We start from the raw sequence: 23640 nt of genomic DNA, 5'->3' as shown, positions 1-23640 counted from the left end.
TTTTTTTGTTTGTTTTTTTAATTTTTTTTATTATTATTTTTTTTCAGGCTGGTGTTATAGGTGAAGATAGGCATCTCTTACAGATGGGGGTGGGGGCTGTTGTTACTGGTGAAGATAGGCATCTAGCCAGAGCTGCCCAGACTCCTTCAGTGAGCTGTGGGGGCAAGATAGGAGCAGGAAGTGAGAGAGCATAGCCAAGCCCAAAAGCCAAACCACCCTACAGACATGGAGTAGTGAGGCTCTCAGAGAGGAATGGAGACCGATCTCCATGGCATATGGCCCTCTTTCTCCCCTTTGCTTCTGAGAAATCGGTTGGGCCACAACCGCAAGACCAATACAGCACCTGCCTGTCTTGGTGGCCTCCATTCCAGAGGATTGGGAAACCTGCCTTTTGCTCCCACCCCACACATCACCAACCCCATGGCTTGCCCCCCTGGCCCCCCCAGCCATCTTCCCAGGCTCAGGTACTCACTAGATAATGTCGGCGAAGGCTGAGAGCAGGGGCTTGGACTGGTACTCTATGCCATGCTTGGCACACAGGGACTGCACCAGGGGAGCCACTTTATGGTAATTGTGTCGAGGCATTGTGGGGAAAAGACTTCAAGGAGAATGGGACAGTCAGGCTCCTACTCCGGTTTCCACATCCCTGCTTGCCCCACAGGGACCCTCCCAAGGACCCTGCTTCTCAGGTCCCCCTACTCACTGGTGCTCAATCTGGAAGTTGAGATGTCCACTGAACCAGTCGTTGAAGGCAGACCTGTGGACGTTGCATGTTGCCCGGAGCTGGAGGAAGAAGGCCGGGGAGGGGATGCGTCTGGGTGCCGGATGGAAAGGCCAAGCTGGCTAAGAGGACGGGTGTGGGACTGTCCCTGGTCACTCCCTTCTCCACAGGGTAGGTAGCAGGAGAAGCTTCAGGCTAATAAGGTGGTGCTGTTTGGGGGCTTTTATGTTACTGCCCTTGCCCCTTAGTCTGCCCCTGTGCCCACCCACCATTTTTATTATCCCTAGGTCTTCCAGGTGACCGTCCCTTACCTGGGTGGAGACCCAGTCCATATTCCGGTCGTAATCAATGTGCATGGGGATATGGTTCATCTGTGTTACCCATACAAACCAGATGCTTTCCAGGAACCTGGTGGATATGGCGCACAGACAAAAACAGTACAGATAAGAGCTCTCTAGCCTGGCCATCTTCCTAAGCTAACAGCTGAAACATCCCCTGCTGCCGAAATCCCCAGCACAGCCCCCAGACCAGACTCGTGACTCCCAAACACCTGCTTTTCTTCGCCATCCCTCCTGCCCTGTCAAATACTACCTGACCATGAAGAAAAGGCCCAGGACGCCTTTCAGTCCCAAAAACGGCACGTAAGTGAGGAAGATGCGAGCATAGAAGGTCATCATCCAGGCCAAGTCCTGCATTGAGAGGCAGAGAGGCAGGCTGGCATAAAGCACTTCCTCCTCTTCCTTTCACTTCGCTTATTTGCATGGTATGGCCATTCTGCCAGGGACCCAGACTGAAGCCTCCATCACTGTCAGCTTTTCTTCATCACACGATCTGCAATATCTAGTGCCACCACTTACGTTCCTGGTGGTAGTCCCCAGTCCTCCTTCCCTGTTCCCTTCACAGGTGGCAAAGCCTGCAGGGCCTCTCTGCCTCCAGCTCCTCCCAACCCACCTAAGTTCTTTTTTTTTTCTTTTTTTTTTTAATATTTTATTTACTCATGAGAGACACACAGAGAGAGAGAGGCAGAGACACAGGCAGAGGGAGAAGCAGGCTCCATGCAGGGAGCCCAACGTGGGACTCGATCCCGGGTCTCCAGGATCACGCCTTGGGCTGAAGGCAGCGCTAAACCGCTGAGCCACCCAGGCTGCCGCCATCTAAGTTCTTTATGCCTTCATTACGCTGCCAAACAAATCTTCCAGGACAGCGGCTGACTGTGCCAGTCCCCTGATCAAACCTCCAGGCACTCTTCTGTACCACAATTCTCCCCTGACGTGAGTCCACAACATGTCCAGTGGCTAAAATTGCCCCTCACTTCCCAGCTTCTCTGGTCAGAGTCCTCTCCCTAGCCCACCTCTGCCTGTCCTCCAAGGCCAGCTAGAAAAGTAATTTCACAAAGCCTTTTCTGATGCCTCTCTTCAAGCCAGAGGCAAGCAGGGCCCTTTTGGAATCCCAGAACCACCTGCTTCTATCTCTTCCCAAGCCTGGCTCCTGGCTTTATGCCAAGCACAAAAGCCTCAGGAGATACAGGCTGAATGAAATAGGCCATTGGGGGGGCGCCTGGGTGGCTCAGTCAGTGGAGCATCCGACTCTTGGTTTTGGCTCAGGTCATGATCAAAGTGGTGGGATCAAGCCTGGTCTTCTCTGCTCAGTGCCAAGTCTAAGTGAATCTCCCTCTCGTGTGCACTCTCTCAAAATGTATGAATTTTTGAAAATCTTTTAAAAAATGAAATATGGCATTGGGGTCAGGCTGTCTGGTAAATCCAGATCATCCCATCTAGAGACAAGGAAGGTCTATACTCAAGTTCTATTAACTTTGCTCTAAATTAGGCCTGGAGTAGATCTCAGTGGGCTTTCCTCTGGAGAACCCCCATTCCCCTCAAAGTTCTGAAGACAAAGGATGTGCATCTCGGGGGCTGTGGATACTCACCACCCACTTCTTCCGCTGGATAACAAAATAGAAAATATACCACTGGAAGTAGAGAGGCAGCAAGGCTGGGGGCCCAACTGGGAAGGAAATGGAGGCAGGAGGGAGATGTGAGCAGCACAAGGGGGGTTCAGTGCCTAAGGGACAGCCTCTGGCATGGTGTTGCCCCCCTGCCATCCCTTCCTGTGGCCCCTTCCAGCTGCCTTGGCATTCCTCGATCCCTTGGAACTGTCAGGTGCTGAAGGTAGGCATGAATGCAAGTCTGAAGAAGGCAGAACCTCCCAAGAGAATGCCAGGAGGGTAAGGGTGGGAGTGGCATTCTCTTCCAGTGAAAGGAAGCAGCTGGTGCACTGTGAATTCTCCCCATGTTCCTTGGCCACAGGCCTGCCCCTGCCCGTCCTTGCAGTCACCTGCCCTGTGTTCCTGGCTGCTCTGCCATTAAGGTGAAGGGACAGGAGCAGGACAGTGTGTGTGTGCTGGGGTGGGGCTGGGGGTGGGGGACCCTCCTGATGCTTTACAGGCAGAAAGCTCACTTCTTCAGATCAGGGAAATGAGCTTGCACCACCCAACCTGAAGCCCTGGAGGGCAGGTATGGGAAGGGGCTTCTCTTAAAATTAGGAGTTGAAAAAATGGTGCCGCCCTAATGCCATCCCATTTTACAAGGCTAAAGTTTAATCAGGATGGCCGGACTCAATGCTCTTGTGGAAGCCAGGGTAGAACTTTACCTCGATACAAATGACCCCTGACAGGGAATTAGCCGGTTAACCTTGCTCAACTGAGATGGTAGTCTGTTCCTGAGCGGGGAGTAACCAATTGGGGCCAGGGTACTTCCTCCAGCCTCTACTTAAATACCATAATCCTTCAGAAAGTCCTTTCTTCCTCACATCCCTTCAGCACCCCCATCCCAAGAGAGTCTCCCTATGTGGGATGAGGACACTCACTCAGGAAGAAGTATTTGTGCTGGTGATTGTATGGCATGTACTTTTTCTTCTGTTTCCCAAGCTGTGAAGAAAAGCAACACAAATCAGTGCCCACAGACTAATCACCCCATTCCCCTCCCCCTGTGATCTTGGCTATTCCCTGCTCAGCTTAGGCCTACTCCAGCAGCTGTCAGCTTAGCTTTTTGGTGCTGTTATTAGAATGTTCCAACAGCCCTGGCCTTACCTCAGCACCTAGTGCATGAGGGCCCACATGAGGCATGAGCACAACAGGGTCTACAGGTCCTCAGGACTCCTCATGTTCATCCAAAGACACATTTGTCATAAGGTTCCCAGGCCTCTCCACATCCCTTTTTCCCCATCTGGTAGTTTTTAAGATTTATTTATTTTAGAGAATGAGTGGGTGGGGGGAAGGGGACAGGCAGAGGGGGGAGAGAATCCCAAGCAGACTTCCCGCTGAGCATGGAGCTTGAAGTGGGGCTCCATCCCAGGATCCCCAGATTAGGACCTGAGCTGAAAACAAGACGGACGCTCAATCAACTGAGCCACTCAGGCACCCCACCCATCTGGTACTTTTTTGACCTCAGAATCTCCACAGACAACCATTTATACCCCTACACAGGTCAGTATTCCCTTGACATCCATCCAACTAGACCCTCTTTTGGTCTTGTCTTTTGGTCTACCACATGAACTTTACAAAATTTCTTGAATTTTAAGTCAAGTCTGGCAAATATTTGTGGAAAGGATACCAAGAACAACTTGGCAGTCCAAAAGTTCTGACAAGGCTTTTCCCAGTGGGTAGTGATTATTTTGTAAGCCTAGCTGCTGAAGAGAGAGGCTGGTGCCGCCAAGTCAGTCAGCCCGAACACCTAGCATGGGCGCACAAAATCATGACAGCAAAGCTCTGCTGTCTTACTGGATGGGTCCTGTTCCTCTTGCCCCAGTCAGTTCTGATAACCAGATGACCCCAGAGCATAGGAGGCACTCTACTCAAGTAGAATGATAGCTCATCTTTCTTTTGTGCATCCACCCACTGTTTTTCATAATAACATTTCTTCTTCTTTATTGAGAGTTTATTCTGTGTAAGGTATTTCTGCTAAATGAAGCATTCTTTTCTATAAACTGAGTAATTTTAACAAGTATTTATTGAGCACCTATGATGTTCCAGGCAATGCTCTACGTGCTGAAGATACAGAGGTGAACAAAACAAAGATCCTACCCTCATGGAGCTTATAGACTAAGGAGAGGAAGCTGGTGATAAACTTGTGAACAGAACTCAAAGTAAGGGATGCCTGTCAGTCAAGCTCAGCAGTCAAGCATCTGCCTGAGGCTCAGGGCGTGATCCCAGGGTCCTGGGATTAAGTCCCTCATCAGGTTCTCCGCAGGGAGCCTGCTTCTCTCTGCCTATGTCTCTGCCATCTTTCTCTGTGTTTCTCATGAATTAAAAAAAAAAAAAAAAAAAAAAAAGAAAAAGGTAATTATAGATTTAAAATAGGAAAACAGGACAAAGTGAGAGGGAGGCAGCATTTTGGTTAGGTTGGTCAGATATGGTCGCTCTGAGTGTTGACATCTGAAAACTGAATAAGGAGCCAATAAAGCAGAAATTCAGAGGAAGAGCATTTAATACAGAGGGAACACCTGGTACAAAGCTCAGGAAGTTTAAGGGACAGAAGGGGCAGTACGGACGGGAATAGTAAACAATGGGGGAGAATGGTTGATAAGGCTGGAAAACTAGGGATGGCCAATTCACACTGGACCTTAGAGAGCCCCAGTAAGACCTTGGGAGCAAGGGTTTTATTCCCATGATGATGGAAAGCCACTGGAGGGCTTTGTGCTTTGAAAGGCACACTCTGCCTGGAGGAGGAGAGAATGAACTGTAGGGGGAGGTATAGTTGCAGGGAGACCAGTGAAGAGGCTGGAGCAGTAATCAGGCTCTGAGATGCATGGGAAGCAGTGGAGATGGTGAAGTCAATGACTTGGGATATTTTGGAGACCGTATTAACAAAGCTTGCTGATAGACTAGATGTTGGGTGAAGTTCACCCCATCTCCAGAAACTTTGAGGGGAAAACCAGAAAAGGAGCACCTGTCTTGTTTGGTGGGGGGTGAGAGGGAAGAACACTGGCCTCCTATTTTGGAACTGTTAATGGAAGGGATCCCTAGTCACTGATGCCTCCTTGAATGGCAATCAGATGCTATTAGGATGCTAATAACTGCCCTATTATGTTTCAACTCAAGGACAGAGAAAGTTTGTATTTAGGGTGAGGTGTCCCCTGGGTTTTCTTGTTTTCCAGGAGACTCGAAAGGTACCAAGATGGATGCCCTGGAATTACTACCCAGAGAAGCTGAAGCAAAGGCCAAGCAGCCTGTAGCCAAGACAGTTACTAATAGGCAACCCATCCTCCAGCAGAAAAATGTCTACTAGTCCTAGATCACTTTCAATTTTTAATGTCTGCAGGTAGGAGTTTTTGAAAACCCTAGTATCAAGAAGCAATAAGGTAGTGGTGTGAGCAGGTTCTCTCCCACTTAAACTCCCACCTTTTTTTTTTTTTTTTTTTTAACCCGCTATAGTGATAGTAGAAATGCTACCAAGGGCTATACACTCTGCCTAACAAATTGCCCACACCAGGCTTGAAACAACCACCTGAACCAGGTGGGGCCAGGGCTGACTGATTGCCAAACACTGTTGACCATAACACAGTGTTGGACGTGTAGCAAACCAAGTCCTTGCTTGGGAGGTAGGAAATTTAGGGTGGGGCATAAGCTTCAAACTAGGGGCTCCTGGCACCAGGACAGCCAATGCAGTAAAGCCTTTCCAGAATCCTCCTAGCCAGAGGGGGAGAGCCAGGCTGCCTTGCAGTCACTCATGCCTTGAATGGAAAGGTCTTGAACGGCTGAATTCTTGGCATGCTGACGTATCATACAGTGGGAGGAGGGGGATCTGGCAGGACTGTGACTACAGCCTGGAGCCTCAGCACAAGGGGTTTTAAAGTAACTTTATAAGCAACTCTTCCGCCCATTCAAAGCCTCCTATTGCCTTATGTTCACTGAAAGCTCTCCAGATCTCCACCCTCAGGCATTCATCCTTTAGCAGCAGCATTACAATTTTTACTCCTAACCTCACGTGGTAACTCAAACTCAACACAGACCACCCTGGAAGTCAGATGGGTGGGAAGAATTACTCAGCAAATCAATGTTCCAGGTACCGAGCATCAAAGAAGAGTAAAACAGTTGGTCCAGCCCTTGATGGGGGAGATGGGGGAGACTGATGATGGGGTAGACTGCACAGCAGTATTGATGGGGGAGACTGCACAGCAGTATTCCAAAGTTGGGAGGGGTGGTGACTGCCTTGGGTAGGAACATGTAAAAAGCATTCCCAAGAAGGACCATCCATTAGGTTTACAGAGATTTGCATGGTAATCTGGTCATCTTTCGGCTCCTTTGCAGCATGAAGTACCTTTATGCAATAACTGTTGCCTTGAACTCACTAGGGAGAATAGGTGATTCTGTCCTGGGCAGCTTATTTACTGCCTCCCACAACTGCCAGCAAGCCAGCCTGGTCCCAATGTCTTATCCACATGGATAGCATTGTGGTCATTTCCCCCAGAGCCCTCTGTTCTGGCTGGCTCCCATTCTCCAAGACCTTTCCATTAACATTTCTACTCACCTCCACAGAGAGGATCTTCCCCAAGGCAAAGAAGGAGGGGTGCATGCTGATGTCTGGGTCTTTGAGGAAACAGTTGGGCTTGGCATGGTGCTGGAAGTGCAAGTGGTTCCACCAACTGGCAGGGGCCCCCTACAGAAAAGCAGGGACATGAGTATGAAAGTCTAATGTTCCCCATCCCCCCAAGGAAACCCTTCATTGATGAGTTTCAAGAGTCCCTCCCCGTCCCATTGACCTTCAGGTGGCCAATCACGAAATGATGTAGCAGGTGGTTCCAGGTAGAGGTGCTGAAGACAGACAGGTGCCCAAAGTCATGCTGCAGCCAGCCAGCCTGGGTCTGGGTGAGAAAGGTTAACGCTAAGAGTGGCTCACAGGCCCAGGCTCCCTCTCACTCACCTCTGTGGCTCTGGCTCCTCTGCCTCACCCCTTCATCTGCCTAGCCCTGCAATTGCCACAGTCGCTTGAGCACATCAGGAAAGCAGTCAGGAAGCCTAGATCCTAACTGGCTCTGCCACTAACTCACATGAGAGTTGAGACAAATCACTATCCTTTCCCTGTTCTTCAGTTTCCCTAGAAGCCTCCCCATAGAACTCTCTGGAGTTTTAGGACTTACGATGGAGTGAATATCCAGACTACAAAAAAGGACAGAGTGACAAACTCAGAGGCGAGTAGCAGGCTTGGCAAATGGGTCCCGATAAAGCCCAAGCCTTATGAGCACATTGAGCAATGTGTGAGAAGAAAGCCAAGCTTTGCTGAGAAATCAGAACCTTGGTTCTTGGCATACTCAGGCTATGGCAAAACCTGAATGTGAAGTTTCAGGGGAGAAATTCCACGGAAAGAAGGGAACCCTTGGAGGAGCAGCTGGAGAGGCGGTGAGCAAAATGATGGTACACATGTGGCTACCGAGCAGGTAAAAGCCACAGATGATTAACTCTTCCCCCCACACCCTCGATGCTGCCCTGGTCACAGGGCAGAGCTCCTTGGCCTTCTGAGGCAAACAAAGAGCTTTCCCCAAAGATTCAAGGATGCTGAATACTGTTATGGCCTCGACTAGCCAAGAGCTCTCACTTGAACTGTGCTGAGCAGCACTGCACAGAGGAGAAAGGGCACTAAGGATGTCCCAAAGAACCAAAGAGTGAGCCAGGCAGCAACGTCCAGCAGCAGGATGTGAAGTAGGTACAACAGGAAGAAGACATGGTTGGCCTTCATGAGCCCCATCCGCTCCACTGTGGCCCGCAGCTCTCGGAATTCATCCATCAGCTCTTTCTGTGGAAGAGTAAAGAGGGAGGGGCTCTTTATTTTTCCCAACTGTAACCCAACCCTGTTGGAAACAGAGGGCTCTCTTGGGCTCCAGGACCTCCCACCCCCAGACAGCTGTGGGGAGTCCACAATCCTAGATAAATAAACCACAGCACTGAGGAAAGAGGACAGGTGCTACGGGATCATGTCTAAGAATACGTGGTCTTTGGGATTAAACAGATTTGATTCAAGTCCCTGCGTGCCCTGCCATTTACCAACAGTGTGATTCTTGGTCACGTTGCTCACCCTCCGTGAGTCTTGTTTGCTCATCTGTAAATGTGTGAGGGTTATATGAGGTTATGATGGACACATACTAAGTGTTTAACAGGTAGGTCCTGATGAGGGTGCTGGTGGTGGTGGTGGTAGTGGTAGCCTTGTGAGAGCCAAAGGTTTCAAAGCCTGTGTTCCAGTGACTGGGAGAAACAGGGATCTCAAGACTTTGCAAGAACTACTGACGGTGATCAACTGTGATCTCGTCTGGGCCTCCCTTCTCCCCCCTGCCCTTTAGCGGGGAGACAGCCACAGTATCTCCAAACAACAGAGTCTCACATTTTTAGTGGGCTCAAAGCTGGGCTGCTCTGGAGACAGTTCTCCAATCAGGAGAGAGTTCATATACTTCCTCACAAGGCCCTTGTCGATGTGGAACGCCATAAAGGGATCCTGCAAGGACAGGGAGAAGACAGAGCGGTTAGGAAGCCAGCCCAGGGCCCCCCGGCCTCCAGGAGGGCTCACACCCGAGGCCACTCTCCTGGCCCAGCAAGGAGGCCGTGTCTAAGTTCAAAGGGACACCACTTCCCTCCAGGCAGCTGCCCTTTGAGGGTGCTTGGGCCGTTCTCAGGTGTGCACAGCTCAGGAACATCCTGCGTATGTTCTAATGAAGAGGGCACCACGACAAGGAATAGGAAGTGTGGGTAGGGGGACCACAGAAAGCCGTCTCTGGGCTGCCCGTCTCTAGCCGTGTCTGGGGACAGTTTTGGCACAAGAATTTAACATACAGGTGAGAAACAACTAGAACTAGTGGGTGGGGCTACGAGACTTCTGTTTTTTTCTTTCCTGTGGGACTTTTAACAGACCCTCTCTGAGCCAGCGTTGTTTTTAAAATGTGATCAGGAAGACTCCCGATCTCTGGGCTGGGAGCTTTTTGCACTGCTCCCCCTTTTCTCTGCTGCTGTTCCTGGTGGGGCTCCGCAGTTCCCTAAGACTCTGAACGCCCTTGCTCCAGGGCGGCTAATTTTGGTTTTGCAAAGTGGGGTTGGAAGGCGGCCCCAGGCCTTCGGGGAATCGGCCCTAGAGGCGGGAGTCGGGGCGGAGCCGGCGGCCGGTGGCACCACGCATCTGGACCAATCGCCAGCCCCGTTACGGCCGGCCCCAGCCCCGGCCCCAAATCACACGCGGGAAGACCCTGCGTCGGCGCCGGCCTCGTGTGCGCATGCGCCAGCCGACGTCCGCGCCCTCCTCGGCAGCCTGGGCTTCCCAGGGGCGGCCCGGGCGACCCCCGCCGGCTCCGGCCTGGCCCGCCGCGCCCCCGCCCCGCTCCCGCAGGGAAGGGCAGGGCCTCAGCCCCACACGCCCACGCTCCGCTGCGACGTCGTGGGGGTTCTGGGGGGCGCAGGCTCCCTCCCAGACGGCAAGGGAACGGGGGGTGCCGCTGGGCGCGGGCTGGGCCACGATGCAGGGGGAGGGGGCGCGGCCAGGCAAAGTCTCTCCAGGGTCGCACGGGGCCACGGCAGGAGGCGCCGGTCGCCTTACCTCCGAGAGCAGGTGATCCAGACAGGGAAGAGCAAGGCTGGGGCGGGAGGGATGCGGACCACGGCCCGGGAGTGCGACCAGGCTGCAGACCCCGCGGGCCCGGGCCGGTGACCTCCCGGCACGGTCCGAGGTCGGCTCGGGGGGCAGGGCGGGGGGGTCTGCGAGAGTAGGACGACGCGGGCTCCCCCGCCTGCTGCACGCCGCTCCATTAGTCCCCGCTCTCCGGTGGGCGGGGCCCCTCCGTCACCCCGGCCGGGGGTCCCCAGACAGCGGCGCCCGGACAATGCCCCCCTCGCCCGGCCCTGCTCTCGGCTCTGCGCGAGCAGTGTAGACGCTCCCGGCGCCCCCTCCCCACCCGCCGAGAAAGGCCGAGAGCCCCCTCCGTGCCGGGCCCCCGGTCCTCCTCCCTCGGCCTCGGCGCACCCCTCATCCCGGCTTCCCTCGCGGCCGGTCCTGCCCCGGGGCCTGCCTCGCTCGGCGACCCGGCACGGGGCAGCTGCCGGCTCCGGCCCCACGTCCTGCCCCCGCTTCCCGTGCTGAGCGGCGGGCAGCGGCCGTGCTCGTGCTCGTGCTCGTGCTCGTGCTCGGCGCCTGCTGGTGCTCCCCGAGTGACCCGGGAGGCCGTCCCGGGGCGCCGAGCTCCCCGCCTCGCACCCGACCCCCGCGGCAGCCGCCGCGTCCCGCCGGGTCCCGCCCCTCCCGGGCCGCGGCCGGGCGGCGCTCACCGTAGCATCCTGCCCCGCGTAGTGGTTGATGACGCGGGAGCCCCCGGGGTGCCGGTGGGTGAACTCGCTGATGTCGTACACCTTCCGCTCGATCACCAGCCACCGCTCCTCCTCGCTCCCGGAGCGCTTCGCCACCTCGTCCCACGTGAAGTAGCGCTTGGCCGGCGCCGGGGCCGTGGCCGGGGCCTCGGAGTCCATCCGGGCGGAGGCGGGCAGGCGCGCGCTCGGGGCCCACGGGAGAGCGCGCCGGCTCCGAGTGCGCGGGGCTCGGACCCGCTGGCGCGCGCCGGGCTTTCAACACCCGCGGCGCGGACCGCAGAGCCCCCCTCCGCGCGCTCTCATTGGCCGAGCCGCGTGGCGCGGGCAGCGGCCCCCGCCTCCCCGCCCCGGCCGGGCGCGCCCCCTCGCGGGCTCCGCGGAGGGCTCGCGACGAGGTCCCCGGGGCCGCGCGGCCCCCTCGCCTCGCCGCCCCACGGTGGTGCGGCCCGAGACCGGCCCTCTGAGAGCCCTTGGCGGTCACCTTGCGGACTGCGCGGCCGTCCTTGAGCGAGTGTGGAGCGCGGTCCTGCTCTACTCTGCCCCAAGTAACGCTGCAAGCGCCCCCACGGGTTTTGTGACCCTGTTCCCCTCTGTGTTTCAATTCCTGGTCTCTTCTGAATTAATCAGGATCCTCAAATAAGAGGAGGCGGTCCCCAGCGTCTCCTGGCCTCGGCGAGGTTCCGTGCGGAGAGCCTGGGTCTTGAAGCAGGGGCGGCCCTGGAGTCACCTGCGGTCACCTGAAGCGGACGCTCCAGGAGGAGGCAGGTGGAGGCAGGTGGAGGCATCTCGGGCTCAGACCTCGGGGCCCTAGGAGGGGGCGAGGAAGCGCCCAGAGGCCGGGGGTGCCAGTCAAGAAGCTGTTGTAGTGCGAAGAGACGCAGAATCTATTGCTGAATTTTCTCTCGCTTATTCAGCAAGCTCGGATTCATCTACGTACATATGTACATCGCACGCTCACTGCGCGCCGGGCACTGTCCTTAGCGTCTTACAAACGGATTCATTTTATTTCTCAGAACCCGCTGAAGTAGGAACTAGTATTAATCTCACGGACAGAGGGGACCTTAGGTGCTCTGTCCACACAGCCAGTAAGTGGCAGGGCGCAGATTCAAACCAGCCTGTGCTTGGAACAGGGGTTTCTGCTGTCTCTCCTCTGAGGACACTAGTATTTGGGCACTTTGTTTGACGGGGCTGTAAACCAAGGCAAGGGAAGGAGAGCCTTGTCCCAAGCACTGAGCCAGAGTCTGAGCCCCTACGAGTCAGGAGAGGGTCATACAGTACAGACTGGGTACAAAGTACAGCTGGATTTCCGCTAGAGAAGGACCTTAATCTGTTCAATCCAAATATCTCATTTTACAGATAAGAGAATCGAGTTTCAGAACGGGAGATGGGGCTTTGCAAATGCCTGTAAGGAAGCTCAAGTGTCCTGGCATCTGGTTCACGGGGCCCTGCGTCTTGTTCAGGAACGATAGCTGCTCCTCTGTATGCCAATTTTCCATATTTATAGTTTTTTTTTTTAAGATTTTATTTATTTATTTATTTTTGAGAGAAAGAGAGAACACAAAGGGAATGGGAGAAGCAGACTCTCTACTGAGCAGAAAGCTACCCCTCAGGACTCAATCCCTGGACCCTGAGATCATGACCTGAGCCAAAACCAAGAGTCGGTGGCTTAACCGACTGAGCCACTCAGGTGCCTTGCCAATTTTCCTTCTTAAAAAATAAACCTTGCCCAACAACTTGGCAGCTTGTAACCAGAGGTATAAAAGGATTTGTACTCTTCAATCAAGTAATTTCACTGTTGGAAAAGTGAGGAATGGGAAACTACAAAGGTTCTTATTGCTAATTTAATAGTAAAGACTGGAAACAACTACAGATCCTGACAATAAGAAAACCCTCATGCTCACTGAGATATATTAGCACAATGAGGAATTACAGAATGATTAAAAATGACCAAGATGTGGGCAGCCCAGGTGGCTCAAACGGTTTAGCACCACCTTCAGCCCATGGTGTGATCCTGGAGACCCAGGATCGAGTCCCACGTCGGTCTCCCTGCATGGAGCCTGCTTCTCCCTCTGCCTGGATCTCTGCCTCTCTCCGTGTGTCTCTCATGAATAAATAAATAAAATCTTAAAAAAAAAAAAAAAGAACACCGGAGAAGAAAGACAAATTAGTGATTATTGGTCAAAAGAATAGATGCAAATTACTCCTTTTTCTAATTCTCAACATTTAAGAAGTTTGTGTGACATGGATTTGCATTTATGTTTCTTTCCTTTGCAAGTGTTCTTATGCCAGTTTTATGTGTTTTGCCTATCTCCTTAACTAGATGTTAATTGGGGGCAGTGACTATAAATTCTGTTTAGTTCTACTTGGTATATTCAAAGTAGCCCAGTTTGGGGTTCTGTATGGAATCAATAAATTTTTTGAAATAACTGATGTTTTCAGCCTGAAGAAAATACAAGTTAGCAGGCATATTGGCCACTAGGCAGATGCTCTAGTGCCTGCTTATATGCCTGTGGTCCTACGTACATGATCATGTAGATTGTAAAAAATCCATTTCCAGGCCTAACCCAGGGGCCAACTGGACAAACCCTTTGCCCTGTGAGTCTGCTGATCCCATTAACTTGCCTTTTCCAGGAAATGAATCATAAACATCACAGACACTTTACTGGATCCTTTAGAAATCATAAGGGTAGGAGGAAGAGTGTTGGTTGTGCTTGGCTCCTGTTGCAGCCTTTTCTCAACTGACAGTGCATCAGACCATTAAAGATCAAAGCCATTTTCATAGTACCTGGGTTTCTGAGAAATTAGGTAATTAATCTGTGGGAACACAGTGAGTACCTTACAGCAGACTCTAATAATGTTAACAGAATCAATCCTTGGGTTAAGAAATATCATTTGTAATACCTCTCTAAGTTATGTCAAGTATTATACTATTTAGAAAATATGATGTATGGTGGTTGAACTAAAAAGAAAGAGTTTTGGCACACCTGGATGGCTTAGTTGGTTAGGCATCTGCCTTCAGCTGAGGTCATTACCTCAGGATCCTGGGATTGAGCCCTGAGTTGGGCTCTCTGCTCTGCGGGGAGCCTGCTTCTCCCTCTACCTGCTGCTCCCCCTGCTTATGCTCTCTCTCTCTCTGTCAAATAATAAAATCTTAAAAAAAAAAAAACCTTAAAAAAACACCCCAAAATAAATAAAGAGAAAGAGTCTCAAGATCAGACTTTTACTAGAGGCACAGAGATGGCTAGAAACAGTATTCTTTCAGTTTACCACATTCTAAGAACACAGAAGTTGGGGGGCATGGGGCTCATGGTGGATGAACTCATGGAATTTTCTTAGTAGGAGCTTATGACTGGCTAGAGTATAAGCACCTTACAGACAGGTATGTTAAACCAACTGTTTTATAGATAAGGTGATTGGGATCCAAAGAGCTAGAGCCACATGTGAAAAGTATGAGATCTGGAGCTGGAATTCACTCTGAGACCCAATTATAACTTTAGTTCCTAAATGGTAGGTTCAATAAATGTGTCTGACATAAGGCCACCCTGGTTCAGAGAGTAAGTGGCAGCCTCAGTGTGGTTGTCCTTGTTTCTCTGGGGCACCTTCTTCCTCAAAGACTTGCTGTTGTGAAACAGGAGAAGGCAAGTCTAAACCAGTAGGACCCAGAGCATCCCCCCTTCTGGGACACCTGGGTGGCTCAGCAGTTGAGTGTCTGCCTTTGGTTCAGGGCGTGATCCCGGGGTCCTGGGATCGAGTCCCACACTAGGCTCCCTGTGAGGAGCCTGCTTCTCCCTCTGCCTATGTCTCTGCTTCTCTCTGTCTGTCTCTCCTGAGCAAATAAATAAAATCTTAAAAAAAAATAATAAAAGAAGTTTTGCTTATATAACTATTCCAGTGATGAACTTAAAAAAAAAAAAACTTAAGGTTTTAATTTATGAATATTTTCTTAGGATAAGTTCTAGATACGCAATTAGTAGATCAAATGATAAAGAACATTTTAAGGCTCTTCTTATTGTCAGATTGTCAGCAAGGTCTATCGAGAACTTACTATGTGTTCTTTAGTTCCACTGCAGCTACCATCCACAGAACAAGAAAGGAATCACTCTCACCAGCTGCCTCCCCACCAGTTCTGTGAGCTCCGGACGTACAGGAATGAAGCACCACCACTCTGGTCTCTCCCAAGAGTCTCTCAGTCCCCTCACCATGTGTCCAGATAATTGTAATATCAAACTGCAATAAAATTCAGTTCTAAATGTATTTCTGAATTAGACAAGTTCCAATAGGACGTAGCCAGGAAGGGAGGCAATGGTAGAATAGAAAGGATAAATACTGGTATTTGAAAGGCCTTGGATCTTGTCCTCTACTCCACCTACTGCTATGTGTTGTTGGATATCATGTCAACCTCTCTGGTCTCAAGATTCCTTGTCCAAAATGAAGAAGCCAAATGCCTTCCATCTCTAGCAGTCTACCTTTTAAAAATATATATTTTATTTATTTATTCATGAGAAACACAGAGAGAGAGGCAGAGACACAGGCAGAGGGAGAAGCAGGCTCCATGCAGGGAGCCCAAAGTGAGACTCAATCCAGGGTCTCCAGCATCAGGCCCTGGGCTGAAGGCGGCGCTAAACCGCTGAGCCCCCCGGGCTGCCCAGTCTACATTTTTTTTTTTTTTGATGAAAGTTTTACTCAAGACATCCTGTCTCTGGTATTCCCCTAAAGGCAATGCCTTTGATAATAACTCCGTTTCTCAGATGAAGTCCCTAGCCTGTCACATAAAGCAACTAAATTTGACAGCTTTGTTTTTATTATACCATTTTTGTTGTCGAAAGTACTAAATATTTTAAAAAACAGTTATGACTTTTACCACAAGCTAATAAGTTGCTATCCCAGTGAGCTTGGTTAAAGTAGTTTGGCCTGACTTACACTGTTCACTAAGGTAAGAGGTGTATGACATTTTTACACACAATGTGTCCTCTGACCCTCCTTATTTAAAAAAAAAATTAGGCAGATCATTTTATCATGAGAAAACCATGAATCAGAGAAGCTGGGAGATCCAGCAGCCCACAGTAAAGTGACAGAATAGGATACTAACGTGCTCTATGATTGCTTTTGATTTGTGACCTCCCACCAGAAGGAACAGACCCTGTTCCCCCACAGCCCAGATCCACAGCTGGATTTGTAGACCTAGGCCTAGCCAACTGTCTCATTCCTCTGACAGCAGTAATTGGCTATGTAATTGGGGTGGACATGCAACTTCCAGCCCATGAGAGACATTCCAGAGGATTAATTCATAGAAGCAGGGAGTAGAGAGCATTCTTCCTCCTATGGTTGCTCAGCAGGCATAGCCGAGTTTTCTGTCACACGGAGAAGACCTTTCTGCAGTAAGAGAGAATCCAGCTAACAAGGGGAAAGAAGCAGAGACATTAGAAAGTGTCAAATTGGGATCCCTGAGTGGCGCAGCGGTTTGGCGCCTGCCTTTGGCCCAGAGCCCGATCCTGAAGACCCGGGATCGAATCCTACATCAGGCTCCCGGTGCATGGAGCCTGAAGCACTCCCTCTGCCTGTGTCTCTGCCTCTCTCCCTTTCTCTGTGTGACTATCATAAATAAATAAAAATTTATTTAAAAAAAAAAAAAAGAAAGTGTCGAATTACTGCTTCCAGAGGCCCTGGTTTCCGGAGCTGTTTAGTTCTTAGTTCTAACCTATCTGGTTAGCCTTCCAGGCTCGGTGAGCCAATACATTTCTTTTTTTCTTTATATATTAGTATAAGGAATAAAGAAATGAACCCAGAACTTCTGGCTTTCAGGCCAGGGTCCTTTTTCCTAATGTTAATAATAGCTGTTAGTAATTGCGTTGAACACTTACAATGTGCTTAACACTTCATTTTATTTACTGGGCCAAAAACAGAAGTTTTTATCCAGAAAGGCTAATTATGGAAACTCAGAAAAGAGAGATCCCTTCACCAGGTACTATGGCATCTGAACTATCTTTTTTTCTAAAGAACTGAGTTGGAGTTTCTATAAAAATGTGGCCAAGTGATTCAGCCCTGGCAGAGGAGGAGACCTCCCTGTGGTGGAGGGCTCCAGACTTGGCATACCCTTCCACACTGCTAGAGCCAGTCCTTCCCCAGCCTCTTCTCAAGTGTGAGACTTCCTCATTCTTATCAGTCATTCTGACTCAACTTGTGCTTTTGACGGAAAGGCCCCATGTAAGTGCAAGATCCTTCCGTTGCTAAATCATTTTGTAGAAATTTGTAACCCACTGTGATTGCACTTCTTTTTATTGAGGCCTAATTGACATATAACATTTTTATTAGCATCAGGTACAATATAATGATTTGATATTTGTATGTATTGCTGAGCACAGTAAATCTAGTTAACAGCTAAATCATTTTAGCTTGCAAAACTCTAAATGTTCACGTCATTAAATTTAATTACCTTCAGGCTATATGCTGAAAACATGAAGAGCATTCCTCATTAAATTTCAATGTCTAGTCCAGACCAGTCTTTGGAGCTCCTAATTCACATATACAATGCCTTCTTGCCACTTTGGCTGGGATGTCACACCCATCACATCCAAAGTAAGATATCCAAGCCCAAACTTTCCATCTCCCACATCACCCTCAAACCTGTCTTCCCCATTGTAAATGCTCTGTTCACTTAGTGAACAAGTTGTAGAACTGGGACTCATTTTACTCCCTGTGAGCCCCCATGGTCGATCCATCCCAAGTCCTGCCAGCCGTACCCCCAGAAATATCATAAATTTCCTCCCTTTCTTCAGTCTCCAGGGTCTCCACTTTATCCAAGCTATTGTCACTTGCTTGGATCCCTGCAATAGTCTCCTAACTATCTTTCCTGCTTTATCCACATTTGACTCCCTCCTGTCTATTCACAAAACAGCTTGAGTGATTTTTAAGAATTTAAGATCATGTCCGTTTCCTGCTTAAAACTTGCCACTCGTTTCCCATTGTACTTGAAATAAAATCCCTACTCCAGTGGCCCCCTCCTACCTCTCCAGTCTCCTGGCTTTCTTCCCTCACCAAGTACTCTACAGCCACAGTGGCCTTTCTCTTTCTGAAACACACTGAGCTCATTTCTGAATTAGAGCTTTTGCATATGGCTATTTTCTGCCTGAAATGTGACCCCCTGTTCCTCACACGATTGTCTCAACCATCTGTTCCCAACATAAATTTCATTTCTCTAAATGTTCCTTCCATGACTACCACTCTTTCTATAGGAGGTGGTCCCCCATTCTGCCTTCTGCTGCTTTCTTGTGATTTTAACATCATCTGTTTTCTTTTCATAGGACTTGTAATTTTTTACATCTATTTTTTATTTTAAATTTATTTTTTTTAATTAAAACAATTTTGGGGTTGCCTGGGTGGCTCAGTTGGTTAAACATCTGCCTTCAGTTCAGGTCATGAACTCAAGGTCCTGGGATCAAGCCCCACGTTGGGCTCCTTGCTCAGCAGGGAGTCAGCCCTTCTGCTCCCTCTGCCCCTCCCCTCTGCTCATGCTCATTCTCTCTTTCTCTGTCTGTCAAATGAATAAATAAAATCTTTTTAAAATTTTAAAAATTTATTTCAATGTTGGGCTTGAACTCATGATCCTGAGGCCAAGACCTGAGCTGAAATCGAGAGTTGGACTCAACCAATTGAGACACCCAAATGCTCTGGATTTGTAATTATTTTATTCTTTCTTTGCTTTCTTTGCCAATTTTCTGTCTCCCTGACTGGATTATAAACTTCATAAGGGAGAGGCTTTGTCTTGTTCACTGTGGTATCCCTAATATGTTCTCAATACAATCAGTTGGATAAATGACTAAAATCAATAAGGAAAAAATAAACCAAAATGACACCAACAGGAGGTCATAAGAAAAAATATATAGAGAGCCAAAAAGCATGAAAGGATGCTCAAATTCTGTCCCATAATTTAAAAAGGGGGTGCACTTTTCATGTATCAGATTGGCAAAATTTAGAGGTTTGGCATATTTCTTAGAACTGGCAAGAGTTTGAAAAAACAGATCGTGAGATGGTAAATTAGTGCAGTGTTTTTAGAAAGCATTTGGCAATATCTATCAAATCATAAAAGCATATATCTATTGACCCAGGAATAACAGAGATAGACTTGCAAATAAATGTTACAGTAATAAATGTTACTTGCAAATAAATGAATAAATAGTATTCATTGTAGTTTTTTTTATCAGAGTAAGAACTATATTATAATCATATATATATATAACTATAATATTATATATAACTAACATTTTTGAGTACTCACTGTGTTCCAGGAATTGTTCTAAGCAACTCAAATATAGTACCTCATATAACTCTATGAAGTGGTTGTTACCACTTCCCATTTGTATGTGGGGAAATGAGCTGGTAAATTCCTCCAAGGACCCCCAAGGACCCCCAGAAGGTAATGGCATGACTAGGAATTTAATCCAGAGCTGTACATTTAATCATTACTGGTACAATTATCATTTCCAACAACCTAAATGTCTATCAAAGTAGGGAACAAATTACATAAATATGGTATTTGAAATTCCACACTGTATGGCCCTCCCACCATAAAGAATCATTAAGTTGGACAAAATATATGAAGTGATTTTGAATATTATACAATAGACAATGCAAGATTGTGATCCCCAAGTGAAAGGAGATATACAAAGTGAACCCCACTGTCTCTGTGGCTTTCTGCCTGATGAAACTTTCTGATGCTGTAGTGAGGTAGAATCTAAGCAGAACACAGCAGAGATTTATTTTAATGTGTGAAAGTTGAGGCAGCTGGGATCTGTGGGTCATGGTATTAGAAGGGTGTACAGAAAAGGATTTCCAGAAATCTGCATATGGATATTCTGACGTTTTTAGGCAAATACTAAAGATTTAATTTGCAGACTTAATAAGACTTCACAAGTCTGGCAGAGAACTGCTACTGGGTCTCACAGTACTGGGAGACAAGAGTTCCTACTAGCCAGAATCAGGAGACTTCCCTAAATGCTCCTTGCATTTAGCTGAGGACCCAAAAAGGCTATAGATTAGGGGTAGGGCCAGTGTAGTCCTAGATTATACGTCATTCTACACCTTTCCAATAAAGTTTAAAAATAAGCTTAAAGAGAATCAGGCTTACCCACCAGTAAGTTCACTGTTGATTGGGAAAAGACACACGGGGTTGCCTGGCTGACTGTCAGTAGAGTATGTGACTCTTGATCTGATTAGGGTCATGAGTTCAATCCCCACATTGGGCATGGGGCCTACTTTAAAAAAACTTTAAAAAAGAGCAATACACAACATTTTTTAAAGGAAGGCAACTAAATCCTGACACTCAAAAAATTTAGCATCTACAATGTCCAGCATAAAATGTTTAATTTCTGGACATGAAAAAAATCAGAGAAATGTGACCCATAACCAGATTTTTTTTAAAAAAAGGGGTAATAGAAATTGACTCATAGATGACAAATGTTGTAAACAGAAGACAAGAGCTTTTATTTTATTTTATTTTGTTATTAAAATATTTTATTTATTTATTTGACAGAGAAAGAGCACAAGGAAGGAGAGCAGCAGGCAGAGGGAGAGGGAGAAGCCGGCTCTCCACCAAGCAAGGAGCCCAATGAAGGGCTCAATCCCAGGACCTGAGGTCATGACCTGAGCTGAAGGCAGACACTTAACTGACTGAGCCACCCAGACACCCTGACAAGAACTTTTTTTTTTAAGATTTTATTTATTTACTCATGAGAGACAGAGAGAGAGGCAGAGACACAGGCAGAGGGAGAAGTAGGCTCCACGCAGGAAGCCCGACGTGGGATTTGATCCGGGTTCTTCAGGATCACGCCCTGGGCTGAAGGCCGTGCTAAGCCGCTGAGCCACCCGGGCTGCACCCAACAAGAACTTTTAAATAGCTACTATAAATATACTTAAGGACTTAAAGGAAAAGATTTCCATATTGGGTAAACAGATGGAAAAGCTTAAAGAAATGAAACAATAAAAAAAAAAAAGAAATAGAAATTTGGGGACTGAGAAATATAGCATCTGAATTATAGGTTCAATGGGTAGAATTAATATCAGATTGGAAACTACAGAAGGATAAATCAGTGAAATTAAATGTAGGAACATAGGAATTATCTAGAGTGATAATCACAGAGGGGAAAAATAGATGGGGGAAAAAAAGGAAAAAGATCAATAACCATTGGGCAGTATCAAATGGTCTAACATATATAATTGCAGTCCTAGAATAAGAGAAGAAAAAGATGGAGGTAGAAGAAAATATTTAAAGAAATAATGGCCAAAGTGTTTCCAAATTTGAAGAAAAATAACAATTCACAGATCCTACAAGCTCAATGAACACAAAGCAGGAAAAAGTATCAAGAAAATCTCACTCAGGCAACAACATAGTCAAATTGCTAAAAGTAAAAAATAAAATCCTGAAAGTACCTAGAGGAAAAAATATACATTACAGATAGGAAAACAACAATAAGAATTATCACAGACTTTTCACCAGAAATAATGCTACCCAGAGGATAATGTCAAAAATATTGTCAACCTAGGAATCTATATCCAGTGAAAATATTTTTGAATAACGAAGACCAATAGTGGTGGTGTTTGTGGGGTGTTTACGGGATATATGGGAACTGTCTACTTTTCACTCAATTTTGCTGTGAACCTAAAACTACTCCATAAATAGTCTATGAAAAAACGAAAGCAAAATAAAAATATTTCCAAACAAAAAGGCTGAGAGAATTCACTAGTGGCCTGCATTTCAAGAAATGAAATGGTAAAGCACATTCTTCAGGTAGAAAAATAAAAGGATGCAAGATGGAAACTGGGGTTTATATCAGGGAATGTAAAGCACCAAAAATGGCACATGGGTGGGTAAATAAAATGTTTTCTCATTTATTAAGTTTCTTTTAAAAGATAACAGTTTAAAGAAAAAATATATATAATACTATATTGTAAGGTTTGTAATGTAAGATTCTTGTGTTACATGTGAAGTGTTATAATAATAATTCATAATAGACTGTGCTAAGTTATGAATGTATATTGTGTTTCTTGAAGCAACCTTTATTTTTTGTAAGATTTTATTAATTCATGAGGGACACACAGAGAGAGAGAGAGAGGCAGAGACATAGGTAGAGGAAGAATCAGGCTCCATGCAGGGAGCCTGATTTGGGACTTGGTCCTGGGACTCGATCCTGGGAGTCCCGTATCACTCTCTGAGCCAAAGGCAGACATTTACCTGATGAGCCACCCAGGCGTCCCTTGAAATAAACTTTAAAACAAAGAAGTATATCTAAAAAGCTAGTGGAGGGGTTAAAATGAAATACGAAAGAAAAGAAAAAGCAAGAGAAGAGGGGTAAAGGAACAAAATAAGACACAAAGAGAAAAAAATGCAAAATGATAGATAAATCAGTCATATCAATAATTACACTACATGTAAATGGACCATATATTCCAGATTGTCAAACTGAAGAAAAGAGCAAGATTCAGTTATGCATAAAAGTTGCATTTTTAAAAAAGATTTTATTTATTTATTTGAGAGAGAATGTGCGTGCATAAGCAGGGGGAGCAGAAAAGGGAGAGGGAGAGCAAGGTCCCCACTGAGTAGGGAGCCCGATGCAGGATTTGATCCCAGAACCCTAGGATCATGACCTGAGCAGAAGGCAGATGCTCAATTGACTAAACTAGCCAGGCACCCTAAGGGTTGTATTTTGATTATACTGACCCAGATAAGTAAAAGAATGGAAAGAGATAAACCATTCAAATTCTAATCATAAGAAAGCTGGAGTGGCTGTATTAATTGATATCAGATAAAATAGACTATGAAATTAGGACTATTGTCTGAGAGATTTTCTTAATGAATAAACAATAAATGTAGAATAAATTTATCCGGAATAAATAAAAATCCAAAATTTATATGCACTTAATAACAGAGCTGTAAAAGACATGAAGCAAAAATTGATAGAACTAAAGGGAGAAGTAGGCAAACGCATAATAATTGAGGTTTTAATACTTCCTTAGTAATTTATAGAACACCAAAAAACTAGTAAAGACATAGAATATTTGACTAATTCCATCAATCACTTTGACCTATTGACATCTATCAAACACTGCATCAAACAACTACTACATACACATCCTTTTCAAGAGTACATTGAACATTCTCCAAGATAGACTATATGCTGTGCCACAAAATAAATATATATCACTAATTGTTAATGGAATGAAATCTTAGAATACATTTTTTTACCACAACAGTGTTAAATTAGAAGTCAATTACAATAATTTGTCCAGAAAACCCCCCAAAATGTGGAAGTAACATATTACCAGATAACCCATAAGTCAACGAAATCACAAGGAATTAGAAAATATCTTGAGCTGAATGATAGAGAAAACCCAAATTTTTGAAATTTGTGGGATACACCTAAAGCAGTGCTTAGAGGAAAATGTATAGCTTTAAATGGTTATTTTGGGGGGAAAATGTACAAAATCAATACAAAACAGAGAAGAAATACAAGCAGAGAATACAAGCAGAGAAATACAATACAGTAAAAATACAAGCAGAGAAAACCAATACAATAAAAATTAGTTTTTT

The 23640-nt window shown here is 47.0% G+C and overlaps 1 protein-coding gene and 1 long non-coding RNA gene across 4 annotated transcripts; one reads left to right on the top strand and one right to left on the bottom strand.

The window, feature by feature from the left end:
- On the bottom strand, nucleotides 1-11282 carry FADS1 (fatty acid desaturase 1). 2 transcript variants are annotated; one of them, XM_038564347.1, is made up of 12 exons: nucleotides 11019-11282; nucleotides 9094-9204; nucleotides 8314-8511; nucleotides 7481-7582; nucleotides 7249-7377; nucleotides 3587-3647; nucleotides 2649-2725; nucleotides 1313-1410; nucleotides 1033-1129; nucleotides 704-783; nucleotides 473-598; nucleotides 1-154 (listed from the first exon to the last, which is right to left on the bottom strand). In XM_038564347.1, exons 1-12 carry the CDS (start codon nucleotides 11214-11216, stop codon nucleotides 103-105), a joined length of 1329 nt encoding a protein of 442 aa, XP_038420275.1. In that variant the 5' UTR covers nucleotides 11217-11282; the 3' UTR covers nucleotides 1-102. The 2 variants fall into 2 exon arrangements, with proteins under 2 accessions (XP_038420275.1, XP_038420276.1); XM_038564348.1 differs by lacking the exon at nucleotides 11019-11282 and adding an exon at nucleotides 10294-10409.
- Nucleotides 10104-15311, top strand: LOC111091015. 2 transcript variants are annotated; one of them, XR_005373680.1, is made up of 4 exons: nucleotides 10104-10305; nucleotides 11685-11832; nucleotides 12414-12461; nucleotides 15117-15311. It is a non-coding gene; the product is annotated as an uncharacterized LOC111091015 (long non-coding RNA). The 2 variants fall into 2 exon arrangements; XR_005373679.1 differs by lacking the exon at nucleotides 12414-12461.
- The last annotated feature ends 8329 nt before the right edge of the window (nucleotides 15312-23640 follow it).

The sequence above is a fragment of the Canis lupus genome, chromosome 18, assembly GCF_011100685.1.
Source record: "Canis lupus familiaris isolate Mischka breed German Shepherd chromosome 18, alternate assembly UU_Cfam_GSD_1.0, whole genome shotgun sequence".
Taxonomy (NCBI): Eukaryota; Metazoa; Chordata; class Mammalia; order Carnivora; family Canidae; genus Canis; species Canis lupus.
The sequence above is the reverse complement of the archived record's forward strand: the minus strand, read 5'-3'. Positions and strand labels throughout refer to the sequence as shown.

What these genes read in the sequence shown, in the direction of transcription:
- FADS1 (XM_038564347.1), bottom strand. Translation starts at nt 11,216, where the DNA reads ATGGACTCCGAGGCCCCGGCCACGGCCCCGGCGCCGGCCAAGCGCTAC. An exon ending in GCACAAATACTTCTTCCTGA is followed by an intron (nt 2,726 to 3,586) that starts GTGAGTGTCCTC and finishes TTTCCTTCCCAG; the next exon opens with TTGGGCCCCCAGCCTTGCTG. An exon ending in GGCCTTTTCTTCATGGTCAG is followed by an intron (nt 1,130 to 1,312) that starts GTAGTATTTGAC and finishes CATATCCACCAG; the next exon opens with GTTCCTGGAAAGCATCTGGT.